General features: G+C 40.5%; 1 protein-coding gene across 1 annotated transcript in view; it reads left to right on the top strand.

Annotated features, from left to right (window-relative positions):
• USP49 (ubiquitin specific peptidase 49) overlaps positions 1 to 25,439 on the top strand; it is a 52,372-nt gene that overhangs the window by 20,037 nt on the left and 6,896 nt on the right. The window contains exons 2-4 of the mRNA XM_063141762.1: positions 16,060 to 16,202; positions 19,379 to 20,789; positions 22,445 to 22,649. Coding sequence (XP_062997832.1) covers positions 19,407 to 20,789; positions 22,445 to 22,649 — 1,588 coding nt within the window. The 5' untranslated portion in view covers positions 16,060 to 16,202; positions 19,379 to 19,406. The remainder of the gene's footprint in view (positions 1 to 16,059; positions 16,203 to 19,378; positions 20,790 to 22,444; positions 22,650 to 25,439) is intronic.

Raw genomic sequence — 25,439 nt, 5'->3', positions numbered from 1 at the left:
TGGAGATACTTCTGAGATTATTTCTTTACTTGTATCTATATAGATATATTCTAGTGTATTTTAAAATAATTGTATGTTACTGTACTATCAGGAAAAGAGGCAAACCATGTTACTGGAGCAGTTTAAAGTATGTGTACAATACTAAATACAGTAACTAGTTTCAAACAATTAGCAACATGCTGTTAATTTTATTGAAAGGTCAAGACAGTTAGCCTGTAAGGGGATATCTGCTAAGTGTTTAGTATCTTTTCAACATCCAGAGAGTTTGCCAGCATTCCAATCAGAATACATTTCTATACAAATAAGTTCACTTTAATTTCAGTAGAATTTAATTCCAAAGCATGTATGCTTATTGTTGCAGCCTGTGCTGTGAATGGACAATGTCAGCAGCATAACAAGATCAGTGAGCTCCTTAGATTATTTTGAATATATTTATTACTGTAAAAATCCTGAGTGTTTACATTTGAAACATAGCTTAATTTTTTTAAAAAAAGTGGTATGTTAGGGGAAACTGGAACACTAAAGAACTTTATATACTCTGTTTTCATAACACTGAATTTGAAAAGTTCCATGAAGGAACTGTTTTATAGGCTTGTGAAAGTGGAGAACCATTGTTGCAGTGTCCTGCCTTTAGGGCAGACTGCTGACAATGTGCTCTCCAGCTTGTTGCAATTGCTACAGCTTTATCTTTAGTCAGTCTAAGCTGGGGTGAGTGAGTTTATTAAACTGGGAATAGGGGAGCACCAGCCAAGCTCCCAGTCTCCTGCTGGTCAAGAGTCAACCCTTCCTTCCTTTCCCCCTCATCTACCCAAATGTACACTGAGCAGTCTAACGTAGCAGGTACAGTTACATAGGGAGTCTTGGTCACTCTGGCACTTTGTGGAGCTTCTTGAAATGGGTGGAGTGTAATAAAACGGTGTGTGTGTGTGTGTGTGTGTGTGTGTGTGTGTGTGTGTGTGTGTGTGTGAGAATATTCCATGTTTTATGTCGTGCATGGGAAACCCATGAGGGTTTCCCATCTGTTTCTCCAGCTTCTTCCATAGGCCTTGTCCCTCTCCCCAGGCAGGAAAAGACTCTTCTCTCTTGATCAGCAAGGAAAACCCTCCACTCAGCTGATCTGCATGGATCACCTAAGGAGGAGGGTTGGAAAACTGAGCATGTGTGAGAGGGAGAGGGAGAGCAAGAGCGAGTGAGAATGGTGTGTGACAGAGTTGGGTGTCTATGCCTACTGGCATGAGATTCTCAGGATGTTTCCCAAGTGGCATTTGAATCCTTTGGCAGAAAAAAGTTTCCCACCCCTGTTTTATGTCTTATCAGGAGGGTCACGTGTGACAGCTCAGGGCCTGTTTTGCTAAATGGGGTGTATTGTGTTAGATAGGTACAAGTTGTATAGAGGCATGAGGAGAAGGTGAAAAGTGGCAACTGTGTTTAAGCGTTTCCCACCAGACAACATTGTGGATTTTAAAGAAGGCTTATTTCTAAGCAGGTCTGGGAGCTAGTTTTTAGCTGAAATGTGAGCTAAAAATGCTTTAAATAAAGAATAAATAAATGATCTACAAGGGTTCAAGAAATGGTTTTTAGGTATCCTGTCCAATATATAGGTCTCCTGGACTGCAATCCTATGCTGCTTGAGAGTATCCCCCATTGAATACAGTGTGATTTACTTGTGAGGAAACACATGCATAGGATTGCATTGTTAAAGTGACAGGCTTTCTGGGTTTGGGTTCATGCCATAAGGTTTAAAGTAGGGATGGGGAAACACTGGCCTATCCAGGCTGCAAGGCCTCAGGCAAGGCTCCTCTCTGAATATCTATCCTCTTTAAGATAGCAAGGAGAGGAATCTCTGCTCTTATCTTGGATCAGCGATCAAAGATTCCTGCGGGTATTCCCTCAGCATGCTGCTTGCCCTCCCAATTGGAAGGGGGAATGGTAGGGGGCAAGCAAAGCTGCGGCAATGGGTGGATGACTGCAGCCTTGCGGGGATTCCCCGGGGTTTACAAAAGTATCAAAAAAGTTAGGAAAAACACCCCAAGTGTGCACCCCTAAAGAGCCCAATGAGGACTAAGAATCTGGCCACAGAATGCTGACTGACTATTGCAGGATATGGTAGTGGTGGAATGAAAACCAGGAGGAGGAATGAAATAGAGTATCCTGGAAAAGGACATGGCTGTCTGTCTGGCTGAAAGAACCCTGAACAGGAGCACCCACGCTGTAACAATATATTGCATGTTCCACCTCTAATCCAAAAATAGCTGAGAAGCATTGAAAAAGAAAAATACCTTGTACAAATCACAATAAAGTATGGTTCAGCAAATGTGTATGAGCTGCAGCGAGCCTTGGACTCATGTGCTCCCTCTTTCCACATGATTGGGAAGAGGACTTTGCCAGCTTTCGCTTATACATTTAGTTAATTGCTGTCTGCCATGTTGTCCAGAGCCACGGCTTCACTGCACCAGACTTTGTATCCCACAGTTTAACTGGGTTTCTGCTTCTTGATTCTTTGTAGGATAGATTGCCTTCTTTACATGGGAAGACACAGGCTTTGAATCAAAGACTTCCTCTCTTGGTAAATTCTATATGTTTCATTAAATAGCCACTAGACGGCGCTGCTAATATATCGCATTAACGTTCTTTGTCGCTTCATCTCCACTCTTTTTGAAAGCGAGATTAAAGGGAGGAAAGTGTGGGAGACATCCTGCAGGTTGATGATGTCATGTAAAGGACCCGCGAACTTTTGGGAGTGGCCAATCATGAGTGTACAATAAATCACTGGTGAAGAAATGCTCCTAGAATTGTGGATAACACAGAACCAGTGTGGTATAGTGGCTAGAGTGTTGGACTGAGAGTTGGGAAATCTGGGTTCTAGTCCCCACTTGGCGATGAAAGCTCACTGGGTGACTTTGGGCGAGTCACACACTCTCAGCCCAGCCTACCTCACAGGGTTGTTGTTGTGAGGATAAAATGGAGAAGAGGACAATTATGTACGTCACCTTGGGTTCCTTGGAGGAAAAAAGGTGGGATATAAATTAGGGTGACCATATGAAAAGGAGGACAGGGCTCCTGTATCTTTAACAGTTGAATATAAAAGAAAAATTCAGCAGGTGTCCTTTAGCACTTGGTGAAATACACTCTTCATCACAACAGATGCCATGTTTCTCACCTGCCCAAGGGTCTCTACTTCCCTTGCTCGGCTTCGTCCATTTTCTTCCACTGCCCCTTATGCCTGGAACGCTTTTCCAGAACATTTGTGAACTACAAGTTCAATCGCAGTTTTTAAAGCTCAGCTAAAAACTTTTCTTTTTTCTAAAGCTTTTAGAACTTGATTTTGATCTTACTTTTATACTGTTATACTCTACCCTGTGCCTGTTTGGTGCATTCTCTTCCCCTTCTTATTGTTTTATTATGATTCTATTAGAATGTAAGCCTATGCGGCAGGGTTTTGCTATTTTATTGTTTTACTCTGTACAGCACCATGTACACTGATGGTGCTATATAAATAAATAAATAAATAAATAAAAATAATAACAGTTAAAGCTGCAGGAGCCCTGCCCTCTTGTATCTGGTCACTCTGTGATTTAACTGTTGCCCTTTAACAGTTGTGATGAAGAGGGAATTTCACCCGGTGCTGCATGCATACAAATGGCCACTGCTGAAATTCCCTTTTTTATGCAGTTGTGAAGATACAGGAGCCCTGTCCTCCTTTCCATATGGTCACCCTATATAAATGTAATAAATAAAAAAAATATAAATAAATAAACTATAGTTATTTTCAACAAGCCTGATTCAGAAAACATGGTTTGAAGTTGACTGGTGATCATTGCAAGTGTTAACAGAAATGTATCACCCTAAATGACATGGCAAACTAAAGTCATTCTCCTGGCTACATGGGAGGAGGGGGAAGTATGTAAGAGCATTGTAGCATTCCATAGGTACAATTGAAAGAATTTGTCATAAGCTGAGATCCTGAAGAAGCCATTAGAATATCTTTAAAAGTAGAAATGTCCACTTGTTTCCTTCACCTCCTCATGATGATTAGACATTTCTGCTGTAGATAGGATGGGGAAAGGGAGAAGCTTTTTATTTTAGCCCTGTGGGTCTTAAGTGCCAGAGAATTCTTTAATGTGGTGATTGAAGTGAATATGATGTAATGCTTCTGTTGCAGATTAGAAAATACACCTATACAAAGTGCACATAAGGAACATGAAAGCAACCCCTTAATATTGACCTTATTGCTTGAATGGTCTTAAATCTTATTTTTCTCACATAAAAGCAAATGATTTCTAAATGACTTGAAATGGTGTAAAAACACTGGCCACTAGGATCATTAATCTTGACCCTATGACTAACTTAAAGTCCACACAAGTCATGTAGTCTTCACCTTCCTCAGTCTTCTGCTTTGTAAAATTGTAACTGAAATAGCACCTGCATTAAAAATAAAAAAGATGGATATATTTTTACTCTATCCATGCTGATGTTTGTTTCTAATCAAGTGCATGAGCAATGTATGTTATTCTTCTTTGATATGTCATTGGTGCTGATCACAGTTACGTAACATTTACGTAAAGCATTTAAATGAAATATGGTTACCTGGCACATTTGTTTGTGCATTGAAATAGTATCTTGAAGATTTAAGGAGTCTTGACTATCGAAATCTTGCTTATCAGTTAGGGCTCTGATTGTGATGTGAACAACATTAATATTAAAATATTCCCAAAAAAACCCCAAACCCTTAACATTAAAGAGCAAGCACAAAGCCATCAAATTCCACAAAATTAAAGTTTGTCAGTGTTTCTGTTGCTTAAATGTATTAAATATAATGTAGTGCAGCAAGTATAATTCTGCCTGAATGATAACAAGATAAGATTTGCAGCGTTTATTTGTATTTTGTAAGGTTCATATTCACTGATTTATAAATAGTCTGTGCTGTTCTGAGGGATTAGTGTGAGCAGTTTTACTTAGATACGATACCCACTCTCTAAACAACTCAGACTTAATCTATTTGTCCCCATGCTAATAGGCAAGTTGGTCTTACAGTAAGTATAATGGTTGTGAATCTGCTAGCCCCCTTTCTCGTAGGGATGTACTTAAAATAGTATGTGGCAATAGGAAGGGGTACTCCTACTTACAGTAATAGATATAATGCAGAAGTTTGCCTAAATCTCTCTTTTCTACTTTCCCACAAGCCACTTTGTTAGTATGATGAATTTAGAACAGCATTCAGACATCTAGGCTATTATGTTGCTTTGGTGTTCTGCCCAATTGGCTGATCAAATATTCCATATAGTCAAGAACTCCCCTTTGTAAATGGCACCTTTCCTTTTCCTGTTGCATTATGGTATCATCTGCTCAACTCAGTGGCATCAGATTACCTTTCCAGAGAGCTTCTGCCTTCTTGTTCCTTCATTAGGCCACGTGGCCCAGCTCCTGTCCCATAGAAATGTATTCTGAACATGATTAGAAGCACTTGCTCATATTCTTCTTTAAAAAAAAAAGAAGAAGTCTTTCCCATTAGAGAATGTTCAGACACTCAGACCTTGGTATCAGAAGGTGCAGGGGGATGGGGGGATGCATGTGATTTGGCATAGTGCTCTGTAAAGTTTCTGAAGGCCAAACCACACATGATAATGGGCTTGTTCAGATGACATGCTAAGCCATGGTTAGACAGCTAACTCTTTTGCAGCAAATGGTTAGTGAGCATGTTTAAACTGTGGTATTGTAGCCACCATAGTTAGGAATGGTTCACATGACATGCTAAGTCATGGTTCATACGACACACAAAGCCATAACGTTTAGCTCAAAATGCTTAACCACCATGGCTTAGCATGTCATCTGAACAAGGTCACTGACGTATGTAATTTTACTTCAAGCTTTCTGGAACTAAGCACAGGAGGGGAGGAGTATGTTAACCCTCTTTCTTTTGATGGTTTTCTGCTATAAATAGCGTCTCTCAGCTGCCCCCACCCCACCCCCGGTTTCACTGGAGGGAAAGGTACAGATACCTATACCTTTTTTCGTGAGAGAAAAAGCTGTCAGGAGAAGATTTTAAAGAGAAAAGCCACAGGATGGTAGAGGGTTAAAATGCCCTCCTGTGCCAGATTTTCTGTGTTTTTTAAAAAAAGCTTAGAAAAATTACATAGTGTCCTGAAAACTGGAGTCTTCTATGATACAGTTGTTTCTGCAGTTGGCATAATCCTGTCTGTATTTGTTATTGTTCTAAAATATTTTAAATACTTGCCTGTGATTTGACACTGTTTGACTGGTTAGTTGCCAAGGTTTTTTTGCTTGCTGGTTGTTGTTTTTAGGTTTAGAGACTGGTCAAATCCAAAACCTATGGGGAATGCTTTAAGATTTATTGAGTTATGTGGCAGCTATGATTTTACAGGAAACTGTTTTGATATGTGGGTCAGTAGTGGCAGTTAACTTGTTTAATAACACCTTTGTTTTATAAGTGTGCATATAAATGTGAAATAAGTTGATTAATGAATATGTGGAAATCATTACCTTACGTTTTTATGGATTTGCCATCTTAAATTTACCCCCCCCCCCTCTACCTGTCTAACTTAGCTGATATTTACAACTAAAGCAAACATTACTTCTCAGAACTATGTGGTGGGCCCTCACCAAAGACTCTTGAGTAAACTTAGCAGTCAGATCCTCTTATGGATCAGTACCCTATTTTGGATTGATTTGCAGAGGAGACACTGTTAGACTGTTGCAGCAAAAATAACAAAGAGTCTTGTGGCACCTTAAAGGCAAACAAATTACAGAATAAATTGTTAGTCTTTCAGGTGCCACAAGACACTTTGTTGTCTTATAGATTAGTAACTGGTTAAAGAACAGAAAGTGGTAAATTGACAGTTCTCTCAATGGAGGGATGTAAACCGTGAGTTTCCCCCAATGATCTGTATTGGGACCAGTGTTTTTTTAACTTGTTCATAAATAGTTAAGAGGTAGAGGTGAACAGTGAGGCTGGTGATAACACCAAATTATTTAGGGTGACTAAAACAAAAAGGGCTCCAAACTTTTTCTCTCCAAACTGGGGGGTGAGCATTAAAATGGCAAATGAGGTTCAGTATAGGCAAATGTAAAGTGATGCACGTTGGAGCAAAAATAAATAAATAATTCCTTGCTTCACATAATTACTGATGGGGCCTGAGATGATGATCATTGACCAGGAATGAGATCTTAGTGTTGTAGTAGATAGCTCAGTGAAACACTGAACCCAATGTGTAGCTGCTGGTTTGCTTGTTTTGAAGTGCAAATTTCACGTTAAGGATAACTAGGAAACTAGTAGAAAACAAAACTTTCAGTATCATAATGCCTTTAAACAAATTATGGTGTGATCACTCTTGGAATACTGGTTAGAATTCTAGTCACTGTACCTCAAAAATGATATTGTAGAGTTGGAGAAGGTGCAGAAAAGAACAATCAAAATGATGAAGCGATTGGAACAAAGCCCCTACGAGGAGACGTTACAATGTTTGGGGCTTTTTAGTTTAGAAAAAAGGCAAGTAATGAGAGACATAGAAATGTATTAAAATTATACAAGGTGTGGAAAAAGTGGGTAGGGAGAAAATTTAGGAATAGGGAGATATGCGGAGGTAATATACAACCATCCTGACTAGTAGACATTGATAATCTTATTCTCCATGAATATGTCTAATTCCCTTTTAAAGTTGTCCAACTTGGTGACCATCACTACATCTTGTGCTAGCAAATTCCATCGTTTAATTCTGTGCTGTGTCAAGAAGTACTTCCTTTTGTCTATCCGGAATCTCCCACCTTTCAGCTTCATTGCATGACCCCAGTTTCTAGGATTATGATAGAGGGAGGTTTTAGGAGGCAGGAGGGGGTGGGCAGAGAAATAAATTCACAGAGGATAAGGCTATCAGTGGCAACTAGTTACGATGGCTGTATATTACCACATTCAGAGGCAGCATAGTTTAGAATACCGGTTGCTGGGGGACATGAGCGAGAGCGTGCTGTTGCTGTCATGTCCTCCTTGTAGTCTTCCCATAGATATCTGATTGGTAGCTACAGTGGTTTACAAACAACCCTAAAACCCATAGCTTGTTCTAGGGTTTCAAGGTGGTTTGTAAACCACCCCAGCCACCCACTCTCACTGGGTTTGGGCATCATGACAACCCACACAGTGAGGGTAATTATGCTAATAAGGTAGCTCATGACCAGCACAAGGGGAGGAAAAATAAGCCACCACCGGGGCTTATTTTTCCTTGGTGGTTATGCAAATCTGCCCAATGGGTAGGAGACAGAAGTCAGCTGCTATTGCTGAACAGCAGCACGGAGGTGGGGGATGGGTTCATGTCTTCCCTAGTTTTAACCACCCTGCACATGCCAGGAGGGATTAGCATAATTACCCTTGGCAGTGCAGTGTGTTGTGCAAACCCGGCCAGGGTGGCTTGTTGCAGTGGTTAAGAAGCCACTCAAAACCAATGGGCTGTTGTAGGGTTCTGGGGTAGCTTGTTAACCATAGCAACAAGCCATCCTGGCTGAGTTCACATGACACAGCAGGCCATGCTATTGAGGGTAATTATGCTAATCCCCCACACAGTAGGGTTATTTCCTCATCTGCACTTGTGCAAACTGGGTGGCAAATGATGCAGGGGGCACTGAGAGTTACTGTACTGAGAGTTATCCCCTACCTCATCTGCCAAATTGTGTGTCCCTTCAGGAAGGACATAACACACACACACACCCCACACACACGTTCGCTGCTGATGATCTGCAGTGGCAGCTTAGTAATGCCTCACATTCACACCTCTCTGTGCATGGTGGCAATATTAAGGGGAAAACATACTAATCTGACTACACTAGTCAAAGTTCAAAAGGACTGAGAAATACTGAGCTAAATTAATATCAATCTTGATTTCAGCCCGTAATAGAAAAGTTGAGATTTAGTTTCAGGAGGTTGTTGTTAATAATTTTAGCACTAGGTAGATGTTCAAATCCTAAGCACTTTGGGAGATTGTGATTTTGAGAAACAGCCCTGCCCAATATTTCATATAGAACCTATACAGATATTAAGTTCAGTGTCCATTGGACTCTATAACTGATGGTTTCTATTCATGTGTGAGGTCCGGTGTCCAAATGTTGGGTGCGGTGGGTATCCCAGTCCCTTGCTGCTGCTAATAGTATTGACATTGAGGGTGAAAAAAATAATACTTTTAACTGTTTTATAGTAAAATAAAACTTGTCAGGATACTATGCTAAAAGAGTAATCACATATAGCAAGGATATTCAGCAAATATAAATATATAAATTTATTTCAGGGCTTCTTCTTTAAAAGGCATTTAATTGTAAAAGAGGAACATTTAAAAGTGTGTTGATTTTATGCAGATGACGCACAGGGGATCCTGGGGTCAGGCTGGGCTAAACCCTCCCTTGGCCCAGGTTAACTGGCACCACTTTTGGGCTGGTTTTTCCGCAGCCCCGGGCTGAGAACGGGGCTGCGGAAAGTCTAGCAGCTACTGTGGCTTTTCCCGGCTGCTCGCTTACTCATGAGTAGCTGGGAGAAGCTGTGCACTGGGCACAGAGCTCCATTGGGCCAGGGGCGAGGGAATTGTGGGAGGGGAGTGATGGGGGCCACGGGGGAAAGAGCGGACCTAGCAGGAGAAATGGAGGGGGGAAGAGTGGAGCCGGGGGGGGGAGAGATCATGGCCGGGGGGGGGGGGCGGAGGGGGCATCGGACCTGGCGAGCAAGTGGGTGAGCAAGCAGGCAAGCAAGCGGGTGAGGAGGGCGAGCAGGGGGGGCAGACTGGCAAGCGGGGGGCATCAGACATTGTGGGGGGAAATCGGGGGCAGGGGGGAGCAGGGAAACCTTTATTTTTTTTAAAAAAAACACTTACTTTTTCGTTGGTGCGCTCCTGCGCACATGCCCCCTTTAAGGTTTTTAAAAAATGGGCGATGCGATGGGGCTTTCTTTTCCCCGTCGCGTCTGACGTCTGGATAGGCGCGACGGCCCATGCTAATTGTAGCATGGGCTCGCTGCGCCTGAAGGCCGGATTCAAAGGTAGGTCTAGCAAGGCCCTTACAGAGGTAGGGTAGAGTGTTGAATTTGAATCTGTAAATCTCTGCATGCTCAGTCTTTCTTGGCCTAACCGATTTATGGGGATAAAATAGAATAACTCCCATGTATGCTACCCTGAGCATTTTGGAGGAAAGGTGGGATACAATGCATTAATAGCTCAGTAGATGTATTCTTGCTATGGAAGTACTGCAAAGTGGAAGGTGAGGAAGCCCATTTCATTCTGTATCGCCATCCATAATATCATGCACTAGCTAGGGGGGCATTGAATGTTAACCTAGCCATGTGGGGGCCACTCTCTGAACAAGTCCCACATAATTGGTGTACTTTCTTCTTCCTAAAACAGAACCAACCATATGCTTCTTTCCTACACAGCAAGATGCTGATTCCAATTGGGACACACTTGATCTGCCCTTGCTTATCTTGTTTAATTAAGTAAATGTTGATTTGTTCTGTGCTGAAGCTATTACAATGATTGGATAATATATTGATAAAAACCCACAAATAATACAAGGTAGATTGGATACTATATCCTTATGAAAACACACAGATGATAATAATTTCCAGCAAGGCACATGTGTTAGTCTGTTGCAGCAAAAACAACAGAGTTTTACTGCACCTTAAAGACTAACATCTTTTATTACTATATATGCAGTCATCTGCCCTGCTGCATTCTGCATAAGATAAACAGCTCTGTCTTTATGGAAAAGAAGAACTGGGCACACATCTGATCTCAGAAACCAATGGGGAACACTTCAGCCTCCAGGGCTGACCTTAGTGGCCATTCTTAAACAAAGAAATGCCAAAGGTAGGCTCCAGAGTGGAACTTCATCCCTGATCAGGAAGTTCAATTCTATCTCCTGTGGCTTGAAGTGAGATAACAGGTTTTCTCCCCCTAAGTGTGATTGCAGTGCTAAGATGATTGAGTTAGCATCAACACTGTTTTGTGAATGGTCTCTGCACTTATTTTACAGATATTTAAGCTTTGACATAATTGTCAGTCTGTATTTTTTTAACATTTCATCTCCCTCAGACCTCAGTTTAGTTTCTTCTTCTTCTTTCTGTGTCCTCATGTGTCTGAAGTGAAGTGTAGTCTAAACACTCGTGCCATAATAAATTAGTCTTTAACGTGTGATAAGACTCTTTATTGCTTTATAAACAATAATATAATATCAAAACAAAGTATTTCAGAAGTATGTAGATTGGCACAAGTATCAAGAATAAAACCAAGAACATGGGAATCAATATACATTTGTTTAGCGTTGGCCAACCATGGTAATTGATCTTGTCATTGCTTTTTGTGAGCATTAAGTCATTTTTCTGTAAAATTAATCAGAACTCTTGTCCTTTCAACAACTCTGAGTGAGGGTTATTTAAATATTACTCCCAGCTGTGTAGGACATGCTCACAGAAATGTGTCTCCGGTGCTATCCACTGACTGGGTAAGTCTGACCCAGAATTTATATTTTGCTGTATTCATAGTGGTATGTTGACAGCTTTGCCAATATTACAGTGTTGTATAATTCAACTTTGGTACTATAGTGTGTCATTCTCCAGGGCTAAGTATTGTCAGAGCTGTTACAAGACTATGAGAATCAGAGTCTCATTATTCCTGCCTTTCAGTTGTTGAGGGCTTTAAAAAACATTTAGAACCTATCTTTTAGTCCTCTGGCATCATAATATAGGTATTTTTGTTTTCTGTTAGAGCACTGCTTCGAGTCCTCTGCCCTAGCTCTCTTGTTTACTTGGCATGTTTTGCTGTTGCCTTTCTGTAACACTTGGCTCTTGGCTTAACTTTTTCAGTGTCCCATATCTGAATGAAGTACCTTAGCTTCATTCTTAGTCCACGCAACACTTAGTCCACACATTATAATTGCAACTGGTTGCTTTTCATGGCTCTTCAAACTCTTTTGAAGAACAGTGCTAAGAAACCAGCAGTGTTTGCCTTCTTAATTATCAACAATTGTGCTGATCAAGTGAAAATTTTAAAATCAAGATACTGAACTTTTAGATGTGAACTATTCCAGAGAACATAGATTCTGAAAATAAAGACTGGGTCAGTTCACATTGCATTGGTCACTGTTGAAGTTTGGATGTCTTGGGGAGTGTCATGATCAGGACTGTTCCCCTTAGGGTGGGGGGGAGGTGTTTCAGGCTATCAATTGGAATAAGATTCTGAAGCAGAAAAGACAGGGCCAAAAACGTTCCAGCCTACACAGGAAGTGGGGGAGTTGATTCTCCTAGGCTCTTCACCAGCTGGGGATGAACCTTTGCTGGATCTTATCAGTGAAAACTTTAACAACTGACAGTCTGTGGGAAATCAGCAATCTTCAGAGGGGGCTGATCCTAGAGTCCACCGCAGACTGAAGCGGCTAGAACTAAAAGAAGGTGAGAGGCGATTGACTCACCAAAGGCTTCTTCAGAGGAATCCTCCTTGAAGTTAAAGAGAGCTTAGGGAAAAGGCTTTCCCTTTTGTTGAAAGGACAATTGTCTTCCTTAGTTTAGCCAAGTGTTAGCCCAGAGGAAAGTTCCTAGGGTTTAAACTCTCTTGAGGTGCAGAGAGATGTTTATTTGCTGAATAAAACTTTGTGAATTACTTGGCAGACCTCTTTATTGTATCACACTTCCGTGGGAGGGCTTGGAAACACAGCAAGGAATAGGCTTGCATGCCTTTCAGTGCTCAAATTATGGGGGATTCATAACAAAATTATGAATCCTTTTAACTTTCTAAAAGATATGGGGGGAGCCTCCCACCTCTGGCCTCCCTGTAGTTCAAGCACTGTGTTAGGGACTTCAGCTCGAAGCAGTTGAACCCCTTCCTCCCCACCTCTTTCAATTACTGGAGTTCAAGAGTGTCTTCACCTTGGAAGCAGGGATCTTCTGAATCCTGCCATTGCCCCAGATAAATAACAAGGCAGGTTTTAAAGCATTTAGCGAGACTGTTCCACTTGGTTCCATTCAGTCAGTGTAAATAAAGCAGCTGGGACCCCTGAAGTGTGGCAGGAGACTCTGACAGAAGGGATTATCTGACCAAACCAAATACATGTGGGAAGAGGGGCGGGCAGCCAGCCAGATAGATCCTGCCTGGGGACATCACATGGGTGGATCTGGTTAGACAGCCTGAGTAAACAAAGCAAATGTATGTAAATCTGGAGACCAGACTGCCCTCTTCAACCAAGCAAATAGCCACAGAGAGACATGGTGGAGAGATCTGGGCAAGGGGGGCATGTAGGGATAGAGGTGGGAGTTGGGGGCAAATGAAATCATGGCCTCTCTGTAGCTAAGCGGGTGGGGCCTCTATAATTCAAGTGCTGATTATTTTACTGAACAAAGCTGAGCCTTAAACTTGCTGAGAGTTGAAAGTATTAACTGCATCTCTGACTACATATGCAGCACGGTGGGTGGCAAACATAGGTTTGCCCTTGGCTAATGTGTGAAGCAGTCACTGAAGTAGAGGGATGATGCATGTGAAACAAGAACATAGAAATGAAAGGAATAACCACGTGTTGCTTCAAAACTGTACTAGCAGAACAGTCATGGAAAGAGCTTCAGCAGTCTAACAGTATTTGTAGAGATGGACATTTATACCTAGGGTCAGGTTTGTTCTGTAAAATAGTACCAGTTAATTAGATAATAATTCTTTGAATATATTATATATTTCTCAGTTGAATACCTTGGGGTGGAGTGGGGAAATAATGCTGTGTTATTGTTCTGGGGACTGTTAGAGGCTTCTAATATGTAGGAAGAGCATAGAGCTGCTATTCCTTGTGTGACCTATATGCAGAGCCAGCTTTTGATTTTCTTTGGGCATGTTCTGTTAATGAGTAAAAAGATAATGCACTACACACTTCTATGTGTTTGATTTGGTTTAAGGTATCAAGACAAGTCAAATCTATACTCTAAACTGCTTGGGAAGACTGCAGTATTGAAATGTAGCTAAGAAATGCATTAAATAAATAAGGGTACAATCCTATGCATGCTTAGACAGAAAGCGTCTCTACAACTCCCAGAATGCCTCAGCCAGCAAGCTGATGGGGCATGCTGGCCATTGTAGGGCTCTTCTGTCTAAACATGCATAGGATTGCAGCCTAAATAAATCGGGTGATGAGAACTTTTGTTGAGGACTCAGGTGCTGATCTCTCTGGAGTTATCTGTTTCATCTTTTCAGCAAATTTGTGCAGATCCCTTCCCAACACTATTTGTAATGACCATGATAGCCATTGCTACAATGTGATCCTGTTTAGTGCAGGTTTAGATGGTTCAAATCCCTGCTCAGCTATAAATGTCCTCAGATGACCCAAGGCAAGTCATCCTCTCACATCTAACTGATAGAGTATTTGAGAAGCTAAAAGGAGCCATTCTGCAGTCTGTGGGGTGTGTGTGTGTGTGTGCTTCACTATTATGTAAACCTCTGTACATTTATGAACCTTTTGGAAAATGAACTTGATAAAAGCTCTTGAAGCTCCATGTATACTCACACCTACATGCTTGTTGGTGTCTTAAAGTTAGTTTACAGGATGCTTCTGATCCAATAGAATTTATTTTGTTCCGGAATCTTACGATTTTTTTTAATTGCTTTGCTTAATATCTGGCCTTGCTCTCCTTTAATCTCTGGGGTTATTTATATATGGCACTTTACATAGGAATGTAAGCAAAAGAAAAGAAATAAAAAGAAATGCAAGCAAGAAGCCTGGCTCCTGTTCTGAGGAGTTTGCAATCTAAATGTTAACAGTGGGGAGAACAGCAAGGTGCAGGAGTGGGATGAATGAAGGGAGGTATATAAGAAGTGTACTTAGATTTTTTTCGGTTGATGACTATGGGGTTTATGGATTGTAATTTGGGTTCATGGCATATTCCTAGTTCTCAGAAGGTTCTTACCACATATCTAGGTCTGTTTATCTTGACTTCTTATATGGCTTAATTTTCTGTTGTACCAGTTGCTCTCATGAAGGAACAAGACACTTCTCCTCTCCCAGATAATCTTTCTGGGGAGTTTCTTATTGGTTTTCCTTCTCCCTCTCCTCCCCCCCCCTCCTCAAGATCCCATGTGACTCCTTTGTTCTTTGCTAAAATTCATGGAAAGTTCTCATGGCTGGCACCCCTGGCCAGCCCCATCTCAGCAACATCATACCTATTGAAATCTGCTTAGTGGGAGGCCAAAGACATGCAAATAGAGAGATTCCCCATGGGGCTAGATGTCAGAGAATAAATTGGATTGCTTCTAGGACAAAAGGATCCTCCAGGAAAAGCTACCCTGCACTAGTTGTGAGCAGAGAACAATGTGAGGAATGATTTAGTATGCACTCACAGATGTTTTTGGTGATGTTTGTGGAGTTCTTTTCATCAGCAAGCAGCATCAAGCACATCTGTAACAATGTGTTTTGCACAGAAATGATGAACCTATGCATTCTGCTGGTGTTGTTAATATGGATAGTTTTTATTGCTTTGAGGCAAGTTATTTATTCCTTGTAAACTGTTCTTCGTAAAGTCACCTCCCCCTCCCCTGCAACTCCTATTTAATTTCTTCTTCATCTTCTTCTTTTTGGTAACCTATATTATAATTGCTTTAAAAAATCACAAAAATGTTCCAAAAATCCTATAGGAACCAAAGTTGAATTCATGGCAGAATTGTTCCACAAAAGCCATTTTCTCTGTCATCCCAAATCAAAGTAATCCAAAGTGTATTTTGTGGGTTTTTTGCTGGGTTTGTTTCCTTAGATTTAGCTTTGCAATATGTTAGGTAGTTCATTAGAATTCATAGAATGAATCCACTATATATGATTAGCAGACTATTATAAAGCAGGAGCTCTGGAATAATGGAAAATCCAGAGTGCCTTTTTCATGTGACATCTCTTCATCAGTAGATATGACACTGCTGTGGTTCCTAGTTAGTTGTCCATCATTAAAAATATATTCTCCGCAATAGCTCTTCCATTGCAGGAATGATTCATGTTCTAAAACTCCACAGCTTGGGCCTTGTTTATGTGTATTTCACAGGGACATTCTCTCTCTAGGGTTTTTATGTTGCATTGCCATTTTCTGATGAAGATCTACATTGTGATTAAATTCCTGAAGAACAGTTAAAGCTCCTATTGCCTGAAATGGGGATGTTCCAGCCTCTGATCATTGAGTTGCGAGAATATTTTAATATGAATCGGTGAGTATTGTCTTTTTTTAAAAAATTGTTTTTTGTCTGGCCCATAATTTTTCTCCCTGCCACATATATACGTACATGCTACAATTCAGCCTGAGCAACAGAACTCTTGTCTTGTCAGCAACTGTATGTGGGGCTCCTTTCATTACAGCCATTTTCTTTTTATTCCCATTATTACTGAAGACTTAAATGCATAGTTGTCTTCCTGCTGATACTACTTCCCATGATTTTAGTCAAGTTGTTTATTTGAACTGCATAAGAAATCACTTCGCAAAATCCTACAAAAAAAATTCTGAACACCCTTGACAATTGGGTAAAAATATTAAAATATACAGGTAAGTAAGTGCTTAAGCAATCTTATTATTGCAGCTTTATGCTGGCAAATTCAGTTTGGAAGGAACTGACATTTAAAACGTTTTCCCATTAATGTTGTAGCTATTTGTAATATCTCAATAACTTCTATCATGGAAAATTAAAGTAGAGCAACTTACTATTTAAAAATAAGACTGACAAAGATTCTGTGCTTCTTAAAAGGCTGCTACAAACAAATATTGATATTAAATAGATTGTTTCCCCCCAAAAAATTTTTTAGGGCATAACATATTTATTTATTGGTTCTATTAGCTTTCCCCATAAGTAAATGTTTCCCATTAATTATTTATGTCTGCCATCCTTCAATGTAAGTATTATTGGGGTGACTTACACAATAAAAAATTGTTAACATCTTAACAAAAATGTTAACAAAATTAAAAAGGAGAAAAGAGCAGAAAAATTGGCAGTGATAAAATAATCAGCCTAGAGAAAAGTTATAAGGTCCCCAGCTAGTGCTGAAAAGATAACAACGTTGGTACCAGGCAAGTGTCACTGAGGAGATAATTTGAGAAATCAGTTCCCATACTTTCAAATGACCATCTGCCTCAATTCTGATGGCTTCATGTAGAATAGAGGTTAAAAAGCATGAAACCTCATTGGACTCTATAACATAAATGCCATGAGGTTGAGCAGAAGTCTCCCATCACCACCTTCTGCAGTTATCTAAAGAAGGAAAAGAACCACTACAACACACTGCCTCTGATCTCTAAATCCAGGAGTCTATCCAGGTTCATAGGCTACTTTGCAAGCAACTTTTTAATCTTAGTTTCCCAGTTTCAGATTTCACAGGATACTGTGAAACATACTGTGAAACATACTGTAAAACATACTGTGTTTTAACATGGCTCGCAAGGAGAGAAGGGAGGGGTGAATGGACTGGCACAAGGCTCATTCCTGATCCAATATAAATGGTTTATTGGTTCTGGATCATGAAAAACCTAGCAAACCTATGGTCTTCCATTAACTATAGGGCAGTATCCAACAGGGCTGCTGAGCTTATGTAAGCTGGCACAATTTTCTGGGGAAACTCATTACACAAGCTTACACTATTGTCAGAGTGCTAGAGATTGCTTATGCTAGCACTACATCAATCATGTAAGCACAGTGGCCCCATAGGAATGAAATGGTTAAACTATGAATATACTATGGTTACCAATTTTAGACCAAGCCAGGATAATAAATTGCAGTTTGAAACAGGTTTAATATCCTGGGTTGTTCTGAAGCTGGTAATACTGATTTAACAGTTTGAACAAAATGAGAAAGTATGATTAATGAAAAACTTCTTGGTTTGTTTCCAGATCACACAAGGAGAGAATGAAGTGGCTGTATGCATGCATACATGCATACCCAAAGGCTCATTCGTAGCCAACTTCAAACTGTAATTTATGATGCTGGCTTGTTTCCCTAAACCTTAGTTATCACAGTTCCAGGTTTAGGTATAACAATAAACCATAGTTAACTGAAAAAGAAAAAATAAGGATCCTATCTCCTTGCAAATGTTGCTTGAGGAGGGGAATTCACACAACTCTAAGTTTCATGCATGTAATAATAAACCATAGTTTAGCATTGCATCCAAATCAGATTATTATTTGATTGATTTAGCTGCTCTGGAAATGAACTTTCCACATTCTGGTCAAAAACCTTTCCCACATGGTTGAGCTCAGGGAAAACCAGCTGTGTGAATTTACAGCAGAAGTTGGCTCTTCACAGCACTGATAGGGTAGTACCTGTCATGTCACAATGCACCAATCATCCCATAATCTGGTCTAGTTTAGCAAATCTTCTAAAATTAAAATATTGATTAGAAAATTAAGCAGTTAATGTATGCACATGTAGAACTTTGAAAAATAAAAACAGCCCATCTGAAACATGGGAGAGGGACAAATCAGTGTTTGACTGGGTTCAATAACGCAATAATCAACGGTGGTTTAAATAGTCTACCCACCATGGCTTATCGTATTGCGAGGTGGGAGTTTTTTAACCAATGATTAGTTATTTGTCCCAAATAACCAACACTGTGCAGAGTTGGCTATTTGAACCAGCATTGGTTTTCGTGTTGTGTGGAGGGCGCTGTTGGTTATTTCCTCAGCTACCATTGGTTATTTTGTCAGCCACAGAGTCACAAGGTAAGAGCAGGCAAAGCAACGGTTGCTGTTCTAGTCCAGCTGGCAGGATATATTTTCAGCAGCAATGACTGATGGGATACTAATGGGAGGACTCAGTGGGGAGAGAGGGTGGAGGATGAGTGAGTCAACTCAGCATGGACTAATAGTCAACACAACACTAATCGTAATTCACTCCACAGTTGATTACTATCATGGTGTGTGGGGAGTATCCCCTACAACTGTCGCGTTGATTATTACCCCATCATTGACTATCGTGTTGTCTGAATGCAGCGTTTAAATCACTGGCATATACACCTGTCTTTGAAAGATGGGAGGAAGCTAGACTCAACCCATGCCCAAAATGTAAAAATCTGCAACTCCTGTGTTTTGTTTGTTGTACTCAGCAGAGATGCAATGCTGATAGGCCAAATTATTAACATTTCCTTTCTTCCTTCCACCATCACCCTTTATCACCAAAAGAAAGCTTGTACTGAGCAGATTAGCAAGAGTATGTGTGTCTAAAGTTCATCCAATCCAGTTCTCTCTTCCCCCAGTCGGCTTCCCATTTTTATACAGTGATTAAACTCCATGCACAAATGCTTGAATTGGGTGGGTGTTTTTTTCTTCGAATATCTGTATTACTGTATTATTACTATTTTTGACAGAACTGGTACTTAAGTTCTTTTCTGCCTATTTTGCAAGGTTAAAGCGGAGGAGCTTTATGTAAGACATGGATAGATGCAAACATGTTGGGCGGCTACGACTTGCCCAGGACCATTCTATTCTGAATCCCCAGAAATGGCACTGCATGGACTGCAACACCACGGAATCCATTTGGGCTTGCCTAAAATGCTCCCATGTGGCCTGTGGAAGATATATTGAGGACCATGCACTTAAACACTTTGAAGAGACCCGGCATCCTTTGGCTATGGAAGTAAATGATCTCTATGTGTTTTGTTACCTTTGTGAAGACTATGTATTGAATGATAATCCCGAGGGTGACTTGAAATTACTAAGAAGTTCTCTTTCTGCAATTAAAAGTCAGAAGCATGATCCATCTGCTAGAAGTGGTAGGACGCTGCGGTCAATGGCTTTGGGGGAGGATGTTTACAGCCATCAGAGGGCCCCTCAGGGACGGCCTCAGATGCTTACAGCTCTCTGGTACAGACGGCAATCATTGCTAGCAAAAGCACTGCGGACCTGGTTTGATAAGAGTTCTAGAGGCCAGCGAAAGCTAGAACAAAAAAAGCAAATGGAAGAACTGGAGAGGAAAAAGGAGGTGGCCAGGCAGCGTCGTCAAGAGATGAAGAGGAGATTGTTGGAGGAGCTGGCAAATACTCCTCCAAGAAAAAGTGCCAGGCTTTTATCACACATTCGCAGAGAGAATCTGATTCCTCGGAAGTTCAGAGATATGGAAGCAAGTTCCCCTACCTCAAGACGAGTGCAGAGTAGCAAATTCAAGCAGTTCTATTCCATCCGACGTAAGCCTCTCATGACTCCTGGTGTGACTGGACTAAAGAATCTAGGAAATACGTGCTACATGAACTCTATCCTTCAAGTATTAAGTCACCTCCAGAAGTTTAGAGAATGTTTCTTGACGCTGGATCTTTGTGAAACTGAAGAACTCTTAGCTAAGACCGTGAATGGAAAGTCTAGAATGTCTGGAAAGCTGGTCAATGGGCCTGCTCCTACCGAGTCAGGGAGGAATGATCAGCTGGGTTCGTATGGCAGGCAGAGCCTGCCAGCTGGCTTAAATGGCGGGTCCTCAATAAGCAAAAGTTTAGAACTAATACAGCCTAAGGAGCCAAGTTCAAAGCACATCTCTCTCTGTCATGAACTGCACACGCTCTTCAGAGTCATGTGGTCTGGGAAGTGGGCTTCAGTTTCTCCTTTTGCCATGCTGCATTCTGTGTGGAGTTTGATTCCAGCGTTTCGAGGTTATGACCAGCAAGATGCTCAGGAATTTCTCTGTGAATTGTTGGACAAAGTGCAGCAGGAGCTGGAATCTGAAGGAACGAAACGCAGGATCCTCATCCCTTTTTCACAGAGGAAGCTCACCAAGCAGGTCCTGAAGGTGGTAAACACCATTTTTCATGGGCAGCTACTCAGTCAGGTATGCACGTTACCCAATCTTGTTTTTATCAAGGTGGGAGATATTCTGTAGCAATATTTTGGAATAACTAAATATTTATGGGTGTGCTTGGCAAAAGGGGGATTTGTTCCTGTTCCTTAGGGGAAAGTAGGGATTTTCAGCATATTTTTCCAGAATCAAACTCTATGTAGATGCATGACTCTTTCTCCCCCAATGGTTTTTGTTGTTCCAAACAAAGCAGATACCAGAGGGCTTTGAGGTTTAGCAAAAAATTCTGTGGGTGGGTGTGGGTATGAATGTGAAAGAGAAAGAGAGAGCAAGTGTGAAAGAGAGTGTACAAGTGTGTGTGTGTGTGTGTGTGTGTGTGTGTGTGTGTGTGTGTGTGTGTGTTGGGGACATTGAAGACTACTTTACTCTTTCCTTGCTATTTGTTCATTCAGAATTTCACCCCTCCAAAGTTGCTTTTGTCATTCAACTGATCATGCTACTAGCAATATGATATGAGCGTTTTTTCCATAGTTATACTGACTATTCTGAATATGGCTGGGAATATCTACATATCTTTAATATATTCAAGTTCTTTTTGGTAAGATATTTTCAGTTAGTGTTATGCAAACTATGATAGTAACAGAATCTTCTCGCAAAATGAGGCAGGATTTATGTTTTAAGCACCAGAGGACTGTCTGGATTGTCTTTTTTGCAAACGTATACATCTCTGTTCGTTATTTCAGAATCTCACAGCTGTATAACACTCCAAAATGGATATTATGAGCTGGTTCATCTGTAATGGCAAATTGCGGTGATCCAGCATTACATGATGATCTGGTTTGCAAACTCTACCCTCTCCTTAAAGCTCTGATTTCCTCCCTGACTTTCTGGTTCATTTAATTACTTCCAGATCAGCAAACCATGGTTTCCTTAACACTGGAGGTTAGGGAAGGAATTGGAGTGGTGGAGGCATGTCAGCTAAGACTTTCTCATGTAATACCAAACCATAGTTTGGTGTTGTATATAAATTGGAGCTACGCTGCAATGCACCTCTTATTTTTATAAGTTTGGTCTTGCACATTGAATAAAATATATCCATTCTAGTTTGTGAGGCAGTTGACCCAAAAAACCAAAAACACCAAACTGATTACCCAGTGAGCAACAGTGCTGGTACTGTTTAATAAACCCTTGAATCTACAAATACTAGATGCTGTGTCTCATTAATAGTGATTAAGAAAATTCAGAGATGTAGATAGGAACATCTCTCAGTAAATCAAGTTGGCGAAATTGCTTAATGGTATTTTTTTTTTAACTTTTACAGTGAAAATTTGAATTTGAAAAAGTCATTCTTGCCTCTTAAGGACTTCATCTTAGCGGAGTTGAATGAATAATTGCCACAGATTTCAGTATAACTAAATTCATTCTTATGTTAGAGAGTTATACAAAGGAAGTAAAATCACATGATATAAGTTCTTTTGAACGTGCATTTCTGTCCTTATCTGAGAATTTCAAAGCATAGTTTCTATCATAGTTTCTATCTTATAGATGTTCTTACAGACTTGAGTCAGTCAGTGCACAGAACATGCCATACTGTCCTGACTGCTAAGCTTGTGCACTGGCTTCACAATGACTCATGTGAATGTATCGACAGAAATGTCTTAATAAAAGAGTAAATCTTTTCTTGTTAGGTCACCTGTATAACGTGTAACTATAAATCCAATACTGTGGAACCCTTCTGGGATCTTTCCCTGGAATTTCCTGAACGCTATCACTCCATCAACAAAGGGATTGTGCCTGTTAATCAGACGGAGTGCATGCTGACTGAAATGTTAGCCAAATTCACAGAAACCGAAGCTTTGGAAGGGAGGATTTATGCGTGTGACCAGTGCAACAGTAAGTGAAGGACTATTGTGTTACTTTCAGAAGTAATTTTCCATTGTACCTGGTAAGAGGTATGCACGTATTTGCTTTCATAATCATGTAAGTTTTTTTTTAATGAATTTTACTCTCCATACACCAGTTAAGAATGAAAAGTTGTTGTTAATAAGTAGTGCTTTTGTAGTACCGTGATGATATTCACCTATTGCCATTTATATGCCACCTTTTTTTTACTAAATAGACATCAGAGTGGTGCACAATCACTTAAATTAATAAAATGATGAAATTCAGGACATTAAAAGCATTAAAATATAGTCTAAAAGGCTAAAATGAAAGAGTTTTGTCTTCACGATCTATCTGAAAGTCAAGAGAATGGGAGCCAATCACAGGGGGCACATTCCGCAGTTTGGGAGTAATGCAGGAGAAAGCCCTGTCCTGTGTCCCTGACAAACGGGTTCTGTGGGTAACACTACCCTCAGAAGGGCCTTTCCTGCAGATCTTAATAACTGTCAGGTTCATAATGAGATAACTTTGAATGACATAATTTGTGAATATCATAGACAGAAAAAGGATTGTACTGCATCCAGAATAGTTTCAGCTGCTTTGACTTTTTTTACATAGCTTCTTCTTTTCCTGTTCTAAAAATAAATGCGGCAGTACTTTTGTGGGCCCCTCTCCCAAAACAAGGAAAATAAAGCAAAGAATTCTATGTTTGTTCTGCCCAATTTCTGAGACAGAGAGGTCACCATAACTAAATGGGTTAGAACAGAGGTGGACAGAAATTGGAACTCCAGATTTTTTGGACTTGAACTCCCAACATTCCTGACCAGGCTGGGAATTGAGGCCTAAAACATGTCGAGATCTACCTTCTTAGAGCCACTGGAACATCAAGACTTCTTGACAGAAACAGACTTCTCTTTAGGGGAAGAACTTGTTCTTTTAGGATCTCTTATGTTTTGAAAACTAGAAATAAGGTGTGTTGGGAAAAGCAGTACTGGGTCAGGAGGAATGGCACCTATAGTGATTCCACCATCTTTAGAAATGTTAGAGTTGAACATGTTTATGTTGGCAATTATAAGTAGGCAACCTAGAACTGCTGCTTTTTAAAAACTTGAACAACAAAACTACAGTTTAAATAAATGATAGAAAGTGGGTAAATTTTCATAAAATTAACCTGCTGCTCTTAGAGAGAGAAAGCCGTTCTTTTCCTATATTCAAGAGGGATAGCTTTTGGGCAGTTACAATTATAGATTGCAAGTTGCTTGTGATCTTTTATCTTTGCAGAATTTGTTTTTGCTATTTTGGTTTCAGAACAACTAATAGAAATTGGAAGAACATTTAGGAGACATGAGCCTCAGCTAGACCTACGGGTCTAGCACGACGGAGGAGTGAGGATCTTGCAATATTATGATTGCGAGTTCGTCCCCTTCTGTTTACACGCGGCGCACGACGTCCAGGAAGAAAGAAGACGTCGTGCCCGCCATATTTTTTTTAAACGAAGAAGGCGCGCTCAAGCGCCAAACTGAGGGTTTTTTTAAAAAAAAATTAACAAATTTCCCCACTCCACCCCTGATGGCCACAGAGCTCCTGAGGAGCTCTGTGCCCCGTGCGTGGTTCACAGCTCCTCACAGTTACTCGTGTGGAGCCAGGACAAACCACGACGTGCACCCACACGTTCTGCGGTCTCAGGATCATCCCGAGACCATGGAAAAAGTGAGCTTAAAGGGTAGGGCGAGATCCCGGGGAAAGGGAGGGATCATTCTTCCCTGCTCCCAGGATCCCCTGTGCATCATGTGGACACACAGGGACGATCCCGGGGATTGGCCCGGGATATTGCCCCATCTAGCTATGGCCTAAGGGAAGTTCTTCAGAACAAAAAGCCCTATGCCTTCCCACTGTAGTATATAAGCATTTAGCAAAAGCTATTAATACTTTCATATGTTCTTTTTTTCTTTGTAACCGTGAAGGCAAGAAACTTTCTATTTTTGAACAAGAGTTCAGATTCACAGTGATGTAGCTACCACCAATTCTCTGCATTTGAAACTTTAGCCTGTTTTTGTCAGTACAATAGCACCGGGCAAATGCTTAGATCCCATGTCCCAATTCACAAGCTTCGTAGAAATTTCCTACCTTCTATGCGTTTGGTTCCCACAGAGCATCCCCTTTCTTTTCTGCCCTCTCCTCCTGTAATAAAAGGGGGAGGAGCACTCTGTCCACCGTATTCTTCACTCCCGCTATATTTAATAATGTTAAATCTGTACCTGAACCTACTTTGATACAAGAAGCTACAGTTGTGGTTTATATCCCACTCCAAAGGCAATGGTAGATTTTTTAAGAAAGATCCCAAATTGTACCCCAAGATTCTTCTTTGTAGTCTCTGTGCATCACAGATTGGACCATGTGGGAGGGAAAGTAGGGAGTGCACTCACACCAGCTTGTTCACATAGTGCCATAGTGGAGATCTAAAGTTTTCCTGTAGTATGGATTTTATAGCTGCATGGATAAAAGTCACAGTAGACTGAATGGTCCTTATAGACTCTATAATATAGAGCATGATGGCTTAAATTTGGGATTGGGCTGTATTCTATATTTTTTAGTAGTTCTTGGAAAGTCTGTTTTACTCAAGTTACTTTCATACTAGTCCCACATTCTTGGAAGTTCTACTTACTATTACTTATTGTTATTAATATTATTACTATCATTGTCTTCTAATATATTTCTTAGCTGCCTTTAATGGAACTTGCATCAAAATGGTGTTGAGTTTGATTTGAGTTGTAATTTGGGTTGGAACTTTTCACAAGTATG

Source organism: Elgaria multicarinata, chromosome 1, assembly GCF_023053635.1.
Source record: "Elgaria multicarinata webbii isolate HBS135686 ecotype San Diego chromosome 1, rElgMul1.1.pri, whole genome shotgun sequence".
In the NCBI taxonomy this organism is placed as follows: domain Eukaryota; kingdom Metazoa; phylum Chordata; class Lepidosauria; order Squamata; family Anguidae; genus Elgaria; species Elgaria multicarinata.
The sequence above is the reverse complement of the archived record's forward strand: the minus strand, read 5'-3'. Positions and strand labels throughout refer to the sequence as shown.